Genomic DNA, 16,849 nt, shown 5'->3' with positions numbered 1-16,849 from the left:
TAGTTTTATTACATGGAACTATAAATTTTTTTAACCACTGAAGTATTAACTGAAATTGGAGGAAATGGTTGCCAAAATAATATATACATATTTGTGAAAAATGTATTTGTTGAATTACGTTATCCTTCCATCTAGTATTTAAAATCTGTCTGCTGTATCATGAGGAAACCTTTTTTGAAGTTTTATAAAATAAAGCTTTTTAGCTTAATTTAATTATGAACAGCTGAGTCAAAGGTAATTTTAGAAAATGGTGATATAAAACTTGGCCAAGCTTTACTCAGAGAGTACCTTAATTAGCTTTGTTCTTCTGGAAGAAACCAGTTTTATAATGTACTCAAATGGAATCTTTCTAGTGAAAATGAAACTCTGGAAAGTCGGGAGTTGGCAGCCAACTAAGATTATTCTGAATGAGAAGTACTCCCTAGAGACATGGAGTACTCACTAACTTCCTTTTCATAGGATACTGCTTGAAGAACAAAAATAGACATGTTCCAGTAAAATTCAAGCACTTAGGCTTCCAACAGTTAAAGCTGTTCCATTCTTTTGGATAAAATAAAAATGGCTTTCCTTAAACTTTTAAACCAAGTCATATATACTAATATAGTTAGAGTCAGTGAATTTGTGCTGTAGTTCGTTCACACATAAGAACCCATTTGCGGGTGCCTGGGTGGCTCAGCTGGTTAAGCAACTGCCTTTGGCTCAGGTCATGATCCTGGAGTCCCAGGATTGAGTCCTGCATCAGGCTCCCTGCTGAGCAGGGAGTCTGCTTCTCTTTCTGACCCTCCCCCCTCTCATGCTCTATCTCATTCTCTCTCTCAAATAAATAAATATTAAAAAAAAAGAACCCATTTGCTATCTGCAAATAAACTAGTTACATCCTGCTCAAATTTGAGAAAGATTTCTCCAATTTCTGTAAGTAACTAGACAGAAAAGAACTAAAAACAATTTAGCTCTCATTACCATATTGTCATAAGTTTTACTGAGGTAAAGCAGGGCTCAAAAAAATTCTTTCTTAGAAGGTCTCTGAAGGATTTTCAAACTTAATGAAAGCCCGTAATACTTATGGTTAGCATTTTATCTCTTTCTCATCAGGAATATGGTAAAAAAGACAAGCAGTAACCACACATAAACGTGCTTCCCCCTTCTCCACCACCTTTTCAGAGATAGGCAAAAGCACTTGCTGCCACAGACTGTTTTTGAAAGAATGAAAAACAGAATTTTTTAAAAATTTGGGGTGGTGTACCATTCCAATTTGGGGAGGTTTCATTTCTAGAGTACATGAGGTGGAATACAAATAAGAGGAGCGAATATAAAGATCATCTACATGACTAAATGGTAGTAAGTGCTTAAGCCATAGTTTTTTAAGGGTTTCAATTCAGACAGCAGTCTTTAACACAATACATTTTACTACAGTAGTCTGAAACTGTTTGATGTAGTATTCTAAAATTTTAATTTATGATTTAAGTTTTAGCACTATCTAAACGAGTTATCAAAAATAGAGAAAATGGCAATTTTTCATATATCACAGTTCAGACAATTTTACTAAGTAATCAAATCTTTATATTTCAGAGATCCTTTTCAAAGCAAGATGATTCCCTTTTTTCCTTGATTATCAGTCTCTCGAACATTAAAGGCTCATAAGCATCTTCACTAGACTGTGGAGCAAGGAAAAGAGTTAATCAAAATAAAGGAATTTCATTACTGTTTAAGAACATTTGATAAAAAATTTATTCACAAAAGAGGTTGAAATTAATAACATGAATAGATTATGTAAATTATAAATATAAGGTGATTCTAGAAAAAAATGTATGTTGCACATTAAGAAAAAAACAACTAAGGTTAATATAGATTATAATTAAGACAATTCAAAGTTTTCTAGGTAGATAAGAGTTTCTAAACAGATGAAAAAATATGTGGAAGAGCAAAGATCTGGGAAATAGAAGGGTGTATTCCGTATACTCAGCTCAGTTATCAAAAGTGGTAGGAGGTAAGACTTAAAGGGATAAATTAAGGCTGAATTCTGATGTGCTAAGGCCATTTGGACTTGACTCTGTAGGTGACAGGAAATCAGTGAAAGGCCGTAAGTAAGAGTGCTTCATCAGACTTACCTCTGTACTCACAGCTCGGTATTTGTCAAAGTTTGGAGGCACAATAATAAGTTGTGGGCAGAGTCTTTTAGCAATAAATCCTGGCATGGCTGCGCGAACACCAAATCTCCTTGCATAATAATTCGAAGTAGACTGAAAGAAAACGGACCACATGGGAAAAAATATACAAACCTAAATGGACATACCGATCAATGCATTCATAAGAAAGACATTACTGATGGGCATTTTCAAGTCAAGGACATTTGTTTTATAGGCCACAGTTTTGAATCAAGCTTTTACTTTATCCTATCATGGTATTGTGATACCATGACCCTCTCTCTCACTACTGTCTCCATATTTATGTGATACCAGGTAATAAACAAGACTAATAAAAAGGTTCTCTTACATTTCCAATAACTAAACTTGATTGGTTCTAAGGCATACCTGTAACATAGTATATATCAAAGTTTGGATGATAGTGGGTGATACTACATGAAAATAATAGTTATAAAGTAATGTTATAGTACAAACAGTATGGATGTTAAATGAAAGTAACAGTATAGAAAGTAACAGCATGGTATAATAGTACAGATTTGGAATTTGCAGTATTTGAGGTTTTGAAATTTTTCATTTAGAACAAAAGTCAAAGGTTCTATTATATAGTCAGCCAAATTAAATTTCAAAAAATGAAGTGATGAAAGCTTAAAAGAGCTTTTAAAATTACATTTTATTTCTTAAGGCTTGAATATCCTTTTTGGTGAAAACATTTTTAGTAGGAGATGGAACTAAAAATTTATGAAAGTAAGAAGGAGAACATTACTTTTAAATCCTGTTGATGATTATACCACAGTACCATTTATAAAAAAGTTTTTTTTATCACAAATGAAATCTCTAGTGAAAATTCAAAGAAATGTAAAACAGAATCTATCACATGAAGGGATTACTTCAGAATAGTATCAATTTGCCGTAAGTGGCTTTCAAATGGCATTTAAAAAAATCTTGATAGTACTCAAAACTATGTTAATCTTTGATCAGTATTCTGGAAGAGAAAATGCAGATGGCATTAGAAAGACAAATCAGTGTTTTAAACACAGATAAGTCTAACAGAATGGATATGAAAGCTAGATCTGTAGTAAATCTGGAACAAAATTTATGATACGACTTCCTTTATCTTCTAGATTTGTGGTAGATTGTAAATCACAGCCACAATACTTTATAGTTCCTCCTATCCAAGGGTAGGTTCTAGTCCCTCATGCCAAGTGACTTGCACTATGACTTGTTTTGACTAGAAGAATGTGAGGGAGTGACATTATGTGAGTCTTGAAGCCTAGGCATTATGAAGTCGCCTTTGCTTCCTTGGGGATCCAGCAACTATGTAAAGGTCTTGGGTTAAATTGCTAAATGATGATGTACCATGTGGAGAGGGGAAAGCTCAATGGCTGGAAGCCATTCCAGCCACCTTGGCTGAAAGGCCAAGGGTGTTAATAAAGCCATTTTGGATCCTGCAGCCCCAGCTAAATAACTGTAGCCAACCCCAGATAGAGTAAAATTATCCCCTTTGTACTCTGCTCAAATTACAGAATCATGAGCAAATAAATGGTTAACCACTAAGTACTTAAAGGGGTTTGTTATGCAGCAATAAATAACTGCTAAGGGTCTATGTTCCAACTATGAGTGCTAACTTAGAACATTTTGAAGATCCATCAAATTATTCAAAAAAGAATTCTAACTGTAATAGACTGAAATAATCATATATGCACCATCACTACCATTAATTTGTAAAAACGCTTTTATGAATTTAATAGAACAAAAACAATTCTACTTCAAATCTCATTAGAAATGAAGTCTATTAGTTGAGAATACAAAAGGAGTAATCTTTGTTTAAATATGGCAAATAATCATTTTGAATTTGGAAATAATTTTTAGGAGGATATAATTTATAGGAAGGAAAATATTTTGCAGATCTAGCAGTGGGTTTAGCTTTAAAATATATATACAGGGCGCCTGGGTGGCTCAGTTGGTTAAGCGACTGCCTTCGGCTCAGGTCATGATCCTGGAGTCCCGGGATCGAGTCCCGCATCGGGCTCCCTGCTCAGCGGGGAGTCTGCTTCTCCCTCTGACCCTCTTCCCTCTCGTGCTCTCTGTCTCTCATTCTCTCTCTCTCAAATAAATAAATAAAATCTTTAAAAAAAAAAAATTAAAATATATATACATATGCACACATAGATAATTCCATATAAATATATGGTGATATATATTCTCAATAAAATTAAATACATTTTTTTCAAAAATCAGCTGATGATTTGTAGGAAAGGGAAATAGTCTTTCGGTAAACATTGTTTGGAACCTGAATTGTTAGTAGCCTGCATACTTATGGGAGCAGAGATGATAAACAAAGAGATTATAATAAAATAGTAACTCAGTAGGAATTAGGTTTATAGCTATCTAAAGCATTTGAAGGAGTTAGGAACAGGGAAGAACTCTCCTTGTTTCTCTTACATGTTTTTTCATACCAAAATCCATCTATTCCAGGGGCCATTATTAATTCCCCACACACTTTTAGCCACATATAGCAATCCTGGTCATCTTTACCTTCTATGGTTAGGGTGGTGATAAGGTAGAGCAACATGGTAATCAGAAAAGCAAAGGTTCCAAGTCATGAGAAAAACTAATTACAGTAGTACTATAATAAAATATATTACCCTAGACCTAAGGTTGGCAAACCTTTCCTGTAACGGTCCAGATAGTAGTTACTTTGGGCTTTGCAGATCATATGGTCTCTCTTGCAAGCTACTCAACTCTGCTCTTTTAATACAACAACAGATGAATGGGTGTGATTGTTCCAATAACATTTTATTTACAAAAAAAGACTAGATTTGGCCTGCTTGCAAACCTGCTCTGGAGTAACACTTCCTTTTCTTTCTTCTCCAATTCCCTTTTACCGGAACAGTTACTTAAGAAAAATACAGCTTGCAACAGAAAGATACAATGCCACTCTACCATTCACCAGGTTTGTAACTTTGGGGAAGATTTTAAACACCTCTCTGAGTTTGTTTTTTGTCTGTCAAATGGAAATAAAAATTTGTACCGCAAGAGATGTTGAAAGGATTCAGTAATTGAACACATATAAAGCACACAGGAAAATGCCCAGCAAACTGGCAGAGCTTACTAAAGGCTTCTCCCTTCATGAACCAGTAAGGCTTACTCGAATATGTTATGAAATTTCCTTTTTGTCTTTGATCTTTACCTACTTACCAACATAGTCCTTGATCCTACAGCAATAGGTTTATCCTTCAATTCTGGATTGTCTCTCATTTCTACAGCTGCATAGAAAGCATCCATGTCAATGTGCACTATAGTATTGTTCAGATCCCGGCTCTGTTCTAATTCCATTGCAAATCTGTCAACCTTAATTTTTAAAAAGTTAACATATTTTGAGTCAACATGCTATTGAAACAGCACCAGTCATCACATTAATCTCACTTTTAGTAGGCATCTCTCTCTGCCTGTCCATCCACCCGCCTATCTATATATACTTGATTGTTGTTTATTAACACTGGTAATTGCATCTATTTTCATGAAGACAGGCAGTTAAACCTCAAATATCATGCCCTACCAACACTTTAATCTCTCAATAACTACAACCACATGATAGGTAATAAATATTTACTGAATAAATGAACTATTCCAACTGATTGTATCAAATGATTCTTCTGCTTTATAAATCTGAGGACCAACTTACTGTAAAAAAAAAGCTTCAGGTTAGGTAAAATAAACATCTCTCATTTGACTCATTAACATTAATGTCTTAAGACAGAAACAAAGGAAATGTACAATGAATGATTATATACTTCTTTGGCATATTATGTTTATGCTGAATAGTATTGTACAAGTGAATATACCAACCATAATGTAAACATTCCCTCTGTAGAAATGCCTTTATAAAGCTAAAATTTGGTAACTGTTAGTCAATACAAATCAAAATTGAAAATTTAAGCTATAATTTATTCTGTCATGAAACTTCAATATGTATGTCAAATATAACAGTGAAGAACCTTAATCTTTAAAGCACTTTTTATTTCTCTAGTGAGAAAGCATCGGATTGATAAGAAAGAAGAAAGGGAAATGAAAGGAAGTAAAAATAACCAAAGTAGGGCAGTAAGAAAAGGGTTTATGTAACACATTTCCAAGTGTTCCTTTTTTGTGGCCTCTACTATAGAGGCTGAAGAAGCTAAATATGCTTCCCTGCTTTCCCTGCAGCCAAGGGTGGCTGGCTGTGTGACCATTTTGATCTATGATCACTTTGAATAAGCTAGAATACAGAAAGAGCATGGAAGAGTGGCTGGCACATGGTACAAGTTTAATGAATGTAATCTATGACTAAAGGATCAATGGATAGCTGCATAGCAAAACAATCAAAAACTGAGGGGAAGGGGCGCCTGGGTGGCTCAGTCGTTAAGTGTCTGCCCTCAGCTCAGGTCATGATCCCAGGGTCCTGGGATCGAGCCCCGCATCGGGCTCCCTGCTCGGCGGGAAGCCTGCTTCTCCCTCTCCCACTCCCCCTGCTTGTGTTCCTGCTCTCGCTGTGTCTGTCTCTGTGGCAAATAAATAAATAAAATCTAAAAAAAAAAAAAAAGAAAAAGAAAAAACTGAGGGGAAAATAGCCAGATATAAGCAAGTGAGCTGGGTGGGCTCTGGAATGAAAGCAATTTCCATCATGTGGCGATCCCTATAGCAGGTTTTTTCAAAAGTGGAAAGTTACAGGGGTATAATTTGCCTTTTTCTCCTTGTTGGACTTCAATCTTGCTTCCATTCTGCAAAATTTTTTTTCATGGCCTTCCTTCTTAGCATTTTAGTGATACTAGCTTCCCACTAGCTACAGGTTAAGCCTACACTTCTCTTTTAGAAATAATCACCCTGACTTCATCAAGATAAAAAGCTTTTGCACAGCAAAGGAAACAGTCAACAAAACCAAAAGACAACCGACAGAATGGGAGAAGAAATTTGCAAATGACATATCAGATAAAGGGTTAGTATCCAACATCTATAAAGAACTTATCAAACTCAACACCCAAAGAACAAATAATCCAATCAAGAAATGGGCAGAAGACATGAACAGACATTTTTCCAAAGAAGACATCCAAATGGCCAACAGACACATGAAAAAGTGCTCAACATTGCTCAGCATCAGGGAAATCCAAATCAAAACCTCAATGAGATACCACCTCACACCAGTCAGAATGGCTAAAATTAACAAGTCAGGAAACGACAGATGTTGGTGGGGATGTGGAGAAAGGGGAACCCTCCTACACTGTTGGTGGGAACGCAAGCTGGTGCAGCCACTCTGGAAAACACTATGGAGGTTCCTCAAAAAGTTGAAAATAGAGCTACCATATGACCCAGCAATTGCACTACTGGGTATTTACCCCAAAGCTACAAATGTAGTGATCCAAAGGGGTACATGCACCCCAATGTTTATATAGCAGCAATGTCCACAATAGCCAAACTATGGAAAGAGCCTAGATGTCCATCAACAGACGAATGGATAAAGAAGATGTGGTGTGTATATATACAATGGAATATTATGCAGCCATCAAAAAGAAACAACAGAATCTTGCCATTTGCAACGACGTGGACAGAACTAGAGGGTATTAGGCTAAGCGAAATAACTCAGAGAAAGACACGTATCATATGATCTCACTGATATGAGGAATTCTTAATCTCAGGACACTAACTGAGGGTTGCTGGAGTGGTGGAGGTGGGAGGGATGGGGTGCCTTGGTGACAGACATAGGGGAGGGTATGTGCTATGGTGAGCATTGTGAATTATGTAAGACTGATGAATCACAGACCTGTACCTCTGAAACAAATAATACATTATATGTTAAAAAAAAAAAAAAGAAGACAGTAGGAAGGGAAAAATGAAGGGGGGAAATCAGAGGGGGAGAGGAACCATGAGAGACTATGGACTCTGAGAAACAAACTGAGGGTTCTAGAGGGGAGAGGGGTGGGGGGATGGGTTAGCCTGGTGATGGGTATTAAAGAGGGCACATACTGAATGGAGCACTGGGTGTTATACACAAACAATGAATCATGGAACACTACATCAAAAACTAATGATGTAATGTATGGTGATTAACATAACATAATAAAATTAAAAAAAAAAAGAAAAAGAAATAATCACCCTGAATCCTATTTGTCTCCAGTAGCCACAGTGAGCCTCTATAGGGTCTGCTTCTGTTTAGGCTGCAACTCACTGAACGACCTGGGGTGCTCTGTGCCTTCTTCAGGCTGTTTCTCTGTCTAGTATGTCCTTCCGAGTTCTGTCATAAAGCCTTGAAGGGTCAGCTCAGATATCTCTCTGTAGCTTAATTAGATCTCTGTCCTTCATGCCACAGAATTCAGTGTTCCCTTAGTTGTTTTCCTGCTGTACTATGCACTTACTGTATTAGATACTAAATTATGAGTTCCACCAGGAAAAGGACCTTATTTGCCTTCAAATTCTTTCCTTATCAGACAGAAAGAGGTGAGCCTCATAGCATATATACATATATACATTTCTGCTTAAAAAAGAGAGGGTAGGTTGTGTAGAAAAATTTTGGAGAAGGCTGATCTCATGCAGTGAGACACCACCCTAATCAATGGAACTTTTCAACATTACTCCAATCTATCATCCAGATTTAAAACAACTTCTTCCAGTACCTAAACTGTAAATTAGAGAAGAGCATCCTGACGTTAAAAAGAAAAAAAGATGTAAACAAATCATGGAGACTAATGAAAATAAGGGTGGATTAAAAACTACTATATGTTAATCCAGAAAATATACCTAAGATACGAGTCGACTGAGAATAAGGGAGCAGCATTTGAAGTATGTTAACCCAGAAATATTGGAAAGGAAAAAGATAATAAATAGAAAGCAAACCAAATGGAAAAAAGTTCCCCTTAGCCTCATACAATAATTCTATGACAGTTTCTTCAGCAATCTATTATCTTTTCTGTGCCTAAAGCACAAGTGCAGTTGCCAAAAGGAAACCTCCCCACTGAGTGACTCACACATTCCATTTTCCTCTACTCTCATTAGTCACCCTCCTCTCAACATTTTTTTCTCTGCATCTACCAAATGCACACCACCCTGCTTTTTTCAAATTTCTTCTACTGAAATCTTCGTTGATGTTTTCATGATTTTTCCTTCCAAATGACTCCCAAGTTCTGATCTGAGCCTCTCACATGTATGTATGTTATCCCTTTTGCCCCAGTTAAGAACCATGTTTAAGAATAAGAGCTTCTTGTGGGTTTCAGCTCTGCCACTTATTAGTTACATGAAAATGGGCAAGTTAACCCTCATTCTCATTTTATTTGTAAACTGGGACTAAACCAACCCCCAAAGGTTTAAAGAGGTACTCGTGTAATGTACTTATCCAGGGATATGGAAAGGGCTTAATGATATAACCTATAATTTTAGAAATAAAAGTGACACTTATTGAGTATATCAAATGTGTTATATAACATGCTAAGTACTTCTTATGTTAACTCATTTAATGATCAAAATAATTCTGAGATGATAACTATTCTCATTTTAGAGAAGAGAAAACTAAACCTCAGTAAGATGCAGTAATCTGCCCTAAGTCACACAGCTGGAAAATGTTAGCAGTGGACCTGTAAATCAAGTTACTCCAAAGGCTGTACTCTTTCCATTATTTTATGATGTTTCCCTAAAAGGGATCTTAAAATGTCTTTAACACTGAAATAACTTCAAACCAAGCTCCAATAGTGTTTTATATCAATATTATGTTTTATTTGCATTAAAAAAAAATCCCCTTTTTTGATTACATTCAGGAGACTATTTCAGAAATATTGTTTTTCATTTTCTTAACTTATAATTACCCTAAAAATTGTTCAGGAAAACTGAGTTCATAAAATCAATTGTTAAAATAGTCAAAATGCACTGATTTGCTGTGTAGTTGCCATTTAATACAACAGGAATGGCTGTCTATTCAATTTATGAATCCATGTTATAACAAGATGTTTTGGCAGCTACAAAAATGATTGCATCTTTAACAAGTCTAATGAGGGTAGGATGGAGAGAATGCTTAGGTTCTGATTAAACTGTGGGAGTTCATGCCAACAGAGGTTAGTTACCACAGCTTGACTAGCAATAATAGTTCCTACCATCGTAGTACACAAAATAAAATCTATTATTTGGAAATTGTATGACTCTAGAATAGAAATGCATTTCCCATGAAAACCTCTCTTTCTCTCAGATCTTTTAGATTCTTTAGGATTTCCTTAATCTCCTCCCATTTATACAGTTTCTTTTAAAGGAAGTTCAACAAATGAAACAATTTAACAATTAACATAAAACATATTTCCTGCCACTTCCCTTGCAAAAGATGTCAGAGTCTCCCAAGAAATAGTCAACTAAAACTGTAACAAAATGTGAAGCTCTGTTATACAATGTAAAGTATTTTCTAATCCTTCAAATTATTAGCATATTTAAGGATAGGAGCTTTAAAAAGAGGAAACAGCAAAAAGTTATTTTATTGCATGATTCATATGCATTTTATCTTTAAAATTTTATTAGAGATATTTGTATAGATCAATAAAACTTACCAGAAAGAAGTTCTGAAAATAAATTGCCAAGGATTAATATCAATTTAAAAACAATGTTATTACAGACAGAATGGAATTTTAACTTGTTGAAATGATGCTCAAATTTATTTGAAAGAAACAACGTATGAGAAAAAAATTTTAAAAAATAGTAGCGAGGTAGGATATTAAAGTGTTATTATCATTGAATAACTAAAAGTGCATGGTACTGATACAGGAAAAGATTCAATCGAGTAAGAGAGAGAATCCAGAAACAAATCAATGAGTACAATGAGAACTTAGTATATGGAAGTGCCTCATTTCAGTTCAGTGGAGAAAGGACTCATGATTCAATAAATGGTGTTGGGACAAATGAATCACCATTTAGAAAGAATAATACTATTAGTGAAAATGTAATACTCTCCATTTAAGAAAAAAATACTTAACATCTCACATTAAAACAAATGCCAGGAGCACCTGGGTGGCTCCGTCAGTTAAGCCTCCGACTCTTAATTTCGGTCCAGGTCATGATCTCAGGGGCATGAGACAGAGCCCCATGTCTCAGGCTCTGCGCTAGGCAGGAAGCCTGCTTAAGGTTCTCTCTCTCTTTCCCCCTCTATCCTTTCCCCCTCCCCACTCCCTCTCTCACCCTCTAGAACAAAAACAAAAACAAATTCCAAATGGACTAAAGATAAACAAAATCTATAAAGATACTAGAAGAACATATAGGCTTGGTTGTAAGGAATAACTTTCTATGCTTTCAATACAAAAGCCAAGAAAAAAATGTTTTTCAATACTGCCGTTTTTGATTACATAAACATTTAAAACAGTATAGAAAAAAAACCTGCATGATTAAAAGACAAACAACATATTGGGAAAATATTTACAACAAATGGCAGAGGAAAAAATCTTTAACTTATGATAAGATGTATTAATCAAGAGAAAAACACATAAACTCCTCTAGAAATGTAGGCAGAGGATACTGTTTTGGACTGCTAGTTGAACCCCCAAATCCATTCTCTCTTCCTTTCATAGTAATAGATTTTTATCTGGGCATATGGCCACCCAGCTGGAAAATATTCTGTACAGCTTCTCTTGCAGTTAGGTGTGGCCATGAAACTTAAATTCTTGTCAAAAGAATGTGAGCTGACGTAATATGAGCAACTTCTCTTTTACTTGCTGAATAGCAAATTACTCACCTTTCATTTTTTTTCCCTCATTCTTTCCTCCTTACTGGGGGCTGAAATATAGACTACAGATAATCCCATTTTGTCAGTCCAGGTAAGGATAACACTTAGGGGATGATAGAACAATCCGATGTAGAACCGAGGTCCCTAAATTACTATGGTGAGCAGAACCACCCAATCAGTTGAGACTACTTACTATTATGTGAGAAAGAAATAAACTCTTATCTGATTTGAACCATTGTATTTTGGGGTCTCTTGTGCCAGCTACTTAGCCTATATACTAACAGAATAAAAAAGGAAGGAAATGCCCATAGGAATGAAATATTAACGGCTAATATGAGAGAACATATTCTTTCCCTCTTATTATCTAAGAAGGACAAATTAAAATAACCATGAAATAATATTTGGACATTACCAGCAAAAGCTAAAAGACTGATAAAATTAATAAAATCTAGTTTTAAACAAGTATGTGAGGAAACTAGCATTCTTGTGTTGAAAATGTAAAACTGTACCATGTTTGGTGAAAATAACAGGACAAGAGTGCAAACATATATAGATAAGAATGATCATCACAAGATTATACAAAACAAAAAACTGAAACCCTGGTGGGATTGGGTAAATAAATTCTGGTGCCTCCATATAGTAGAACACTATGAAGACTAAAAATGATGGTTTGAAAGACAAAGGCAAATGATCTTTTGTCATGATAGCAGACCATTTAACACATAAGATAAAAAATTAGCTTGTGCTCTAGGAAAGCATAAATGAAAAAAATGACACAGTATAGTTTGATAAAGAAGAATAAAATTTATCATTTCTGAACTCTATCAGGAGAATAATTTTGTAGCATAGAAGAGTAACATAATTTTATCATTATTAATGGCCTAAAGTGCTTTGTTAAATTGAATCAGATTTTGATAGAGGGTAAAAACTGTCTTTAAAAGTAAACTTTATATCATGTAATATTACGTGACAGATACAATTAGAAAGGAAGTCTATTGTGAGAGTAATATACATATAATTAGGAGTTTATTGTTATTTATGATTGGAAATAAATAACATATGATTGGAAAATAATAAAAGTAAACTTTATAAAAAATAAAAGTAAACTTCAGTTTTACTAGCAGAAGCTTGACTACTTTGAGTTCTCGATCTATGAGAACTATTGAGAACACAATGCCCTGCAGCTTTGCTCTACTCAAACCTTCCTCCTGAAATAGTTTTAAATACTGGAGGAAACTCTTGAGTATTTATTCCCCAAAGATGGTGGAGAAGCCAAAAGCCTCCAGTCTGGTGTTTTATCTTAAAAATTCATGCACGTTTGGCATTCTACCCTAGTTTTAGTACAACACAATTATGTGTTAAATTTCTAATTTAATTAGTTAACATGTTCCCCCAAATCATTTTTGTAAAATCGGCATTGAAGAAACCATTTATCTTATGGCCTTTTTCTAGCTACAAAATATGTATATAATAAAAAGAACATAGGCTTTGGATTAAATCCTAGCTCTGAAGCTAGCCAAGTTATTTACCCCAACTAAGGCTCCATTTACTCTTCTGTATAATGGAGGTGACAATGCCTAGGTATGGGGTCTTGATATAAAAGAATAGAGTAATATTTAACAAAGTATGCACCTCTGTCAAACTTTATTCCTTACAATATAATGAACATTTATATATTACCTTGTTTTCAGTTATGACTTGACCATGATGCATTTTAACTATCAATTACTATTCTACCAGCTTCCACTTTATTTAACAATTAAATTAATACCTGTAATTGTGCTTCCCTTAGCTGTTGGCTGGTAATTTGAGCTTTTTGTTGCATCATATTTTCAATTCGTTGGTTGACTTGCTTTTCTTTCTTGAGCTCATTTCCATAAAATCTGGACCCCTACATAAGAAAACAAACAAAGCATAAGAAAAGTGTCAGAAGGAAAGCATCAGTAGTATAACCATGGTGGCTAACAGTATAGACTAGAATCAGAATAACTGAATTCAAAACTTAGCTCCACTACTTACTAGCTAGGAACCCTAAAACTACTTAATTTTTCTATGTCTCAATTTCCTTGCCTGTAAAATGAATTTATAGTTACCTAGAATTTTGGGGGCAGTATTTACACAGTACAAACTCTTTGAGATGAGTACAATATGTTACTTAGAAAGTAACAATGTGTCCTAGACAGGACCCACGGGGCATATCCAAGGCCTTAGTCATTTGGGTCATCGGTCACCTCCTTCACTTTTACTTAAAAAGCACTTAAGGGGCGCCTGGGTGGCTTAGTCAGTTAAGCATCCGACTCTTGATTTCGGCTCAGGTCATGATATCAGGGTTGTGATGTTGAGCCCTGTGTCGGGTTCCATGCTGGGCATAGAGCCTGCATAAGACTCTCTTCCCCACCCCACCTTTTCTAAAAAAATAATAAAAAATACAAAAATAAAGTATTTAAAAAATTTTAATGTTAGCCATTAAAGAAAATGTAGAAAATCACTTTTAGAAAATTACCTATCATCCCATCACTAAACATAACATCTACATCTATCCACTCATCAAGTTGATGGAAATTTAGATTGTTTACTTTATGGCTTTTATGAAAAATGCTGTAATGAACATTTGTATATACATTTTTGCATGGACATATGTTTTCACTTTCCTGAGGTACCCAGAAGTGGAATCTCTGTGTCATATGCTAACTCCATGCTAAAGCTTTTGAGGAACTGCCAGACTGTTTTCCCAAGTGGCTGAACCATTTTATAATCCCACCAGCAATGTATGAGGTTCCAATTTTTCCATATCCTTACCAATATTTGTTATTGTCTATCTCATAGCCATTCTAGGCTATAATAGTGTGAATGGCACCTCATGTGGTTTTAATTTGCATTTCTCTGATGACTAATGATGTTGAACATCTTTTCATGTGCTTATGAGCTATTCTTATACCTTTAGTGAAATGTCTTATTTATATCTTTTGCCCATTTTTTATTAGGTTGTCTTATTAATAATTTGTAAGAATTCTCTCTATATTCTGGATGTAAATCCTTTATCAGATAAATATTTTGCAAATATTTTATACTAGTATGTTGCTTATCATTTTCTTTTTTAATTGTGTCTTTGAAGTGCAAAAGTTTTGAAATCTGATAAGGTCTGACTTGTCGACTTTTTCTTTTATTGACTGCGCTTCTGGTGTCGTACCTAATAAATGCTTGTCTAACCAAATGTCTCAAAGATTTTCTCCTATCTTCCAGAAGTTCTTACTGCGTTAGCTCTTACATTTCACTCAGTTTTGAGTTCAACTTGTGTATGGTATGAATTGAGGGTCTCAGTTCATCTTTTTAGCATTTGGATATCCAGTTGTCCCAGGATTATTTGCTGAACAGACTATCCTCTGCCTTGGTACTTTTAGCAAAAAATCAATAAAGTATCAATACAAAAATTTACTTCTGGACTCTTAATTCTGCTCCATTGTTCAATACGTCTAACCTTATGACAGTACCACACTGTCTTGATAACTGTAGCTTTATAGTAAGTTCTAAAACAGGAAAGTCAAAGACTTCCATGTTTTTCCTTTTCAAAACTGTTTTGGCTATTTTATTTTATTTTTAAAGATTTTACTTATTTACTTGAGAGAGAAAGAGAGGAAGGGAGAGAGCATAAGTAGGGGGAGCAGCTGAAGGAGAGGGAGAAGCAGGCTCCCCACTGAGCAGGGAGCCTGACGTGGGGCTTGATCCCAGGACCCCAGGACCATGACCCCAGCCGAAGGCAGACACCTAACCAACTGAGCCACCCAGGCACTCTGGTTTTGGGTATTTTAGATGTTTTTGCATTTCCACATAAATTTTAGGGTCTGTTAATCAATTTCTGCAGAAAAAAAAAAGCCTCTGTAATTTGGATGGGGAATTACATTGAATCTGCAGATCAATTTGGGGAGAACTATCCTTTTAACAATATTAAGTCTTCTCATTCTTGAACATGTAATGTCTTTCCATTTATTTATTTTTTTAAGATTTTTATTTATTTGACACAGAGAGAGATACAGCAAGAGAGGGAACATAAGCAGGGGGAGTGGGAGAGGGAGAAGCAGGCTTCCTGCAGAGCAGGGAGCCCGATGCAGGGCTTGATCCCAGGACCCTGAGATCATGACCTGAGCCAAAGGCAGACGCTTAACCGACTGAGCCCCGTCTCTCCATTTTTTAAATCTCTACCCGCCCTCAATTAATTTTTGTAATTTTCATGGTAAAACTGTGGCATTCCTTTTGAAATTCCTTAAGAGCTTCTACATGTAACATCATGTTATTTGTGAAAAGATAGTTTTAGTTTTTCCTTTCCAATCCAAATGCCTTTTATTTCTTTTCATTGCCTGACTACACTAGAACTTTAGGACTATGTTGCATAGACGGCATGAGAGGGGGCATCCTTGCCTTGTCCCTGATTTTAGGAGAAAAGTGCATTGTCATGGTATATAACCTTTCTTTTATATTGTTGGATTTAGTTTGCTAACGTTTTGTTGAGGACTTTTCTATTTACAATGATCTATAATCTTCTGCTTGTCTGGCTATGATGTCAAGGTGATACTGGTCTCATAGAATGAGTTTGTAAGGGTTATATCCTTCTTTATTGTCTGAAAGGACTTGTGGAATACTGGTATTATTTCTTCTTTAAATGTCAGATAAAATTCATCACTGAAGGGAGGCCTGGGTGGTTCAGTCAGTTAAGCATCTGCCTTTGGCTCAGGTCGTGATCCCAGGGTCCTGGGATCAAGCCCTGCATTGGGCTCCCTGCTCAGCAGGGATCCTGCTTCTCCCTCTGCCTGCTCTCCCCTTGCTTGTGCTCTCTCCCTCTCTCTCTGACAAATAAGTAAAAAATCTTAAAAAAAAAAATTCACCACTGAAGCCACTGTGACTTGTTTTTTTTTGCTGGGGGGGAGGGGTACAGGGAAGATTTTTGATTACTAAATTATTTCCTTGTTAAAGATCTATTTAGATTTTCCAT

At 35.5% G+C, this 16,849-nt stretch overlaps 1 protein-coding gene across 5 annotated transcripts in view; it reads right to left on the bottom strand.

Annotated features, from left to right (window-relative positions):
- POLK (DNA polymerase kappa) overlaps positions 1-16,849 on the bottom strand; it is a 66,007-nt gene that overhangs the window by 24,357 nt on the left and 24,801 nt on the right. For all 5 annotated transcript variants that reach the window (XM_027604369.2, XM_027604368.2, XM_027604371.1 and 2 more), the window contains 3 exons: positions 13,634-13,753; positions 5,343-5,495; positions 2,109-2,240 (listed from right to left, as the gene is read on the bottom strand). In XM_027604369.2, coding sequence (XP_027460170.1) covers positions 2,109-2,240; positions 5,343-5,495; positions 13,634-13,753 — 405 coding nt within the window. The remainder of the gene's footprint in view (positions 1-2,108; positions 2,241-5,342; positions 5,496-13,633; positions 13,754-16,849) is intronic.

The sequence above is a fragment of the Zalophus californianus genome, chromosome 5 (genome assembly GCF_009762305.2).
Source record: "Zalophus californianus isolate mZalCal1 chromosome 5, mZalCal1.pri.v2, whole genome shotgun sequence".
In the NCBI taxonomy this organism is placed as follows: domain Eukaryota; kingdom Metazoa; phylum Chordata; class Mammalia; order Carnivora; family Otariidae; genus Zalophus; species Zalophus californianus.
Note: the sequence above shows the minus strand (reverse complement) of the source record. Positions and strands in the feature narration are given on the sequence as shown.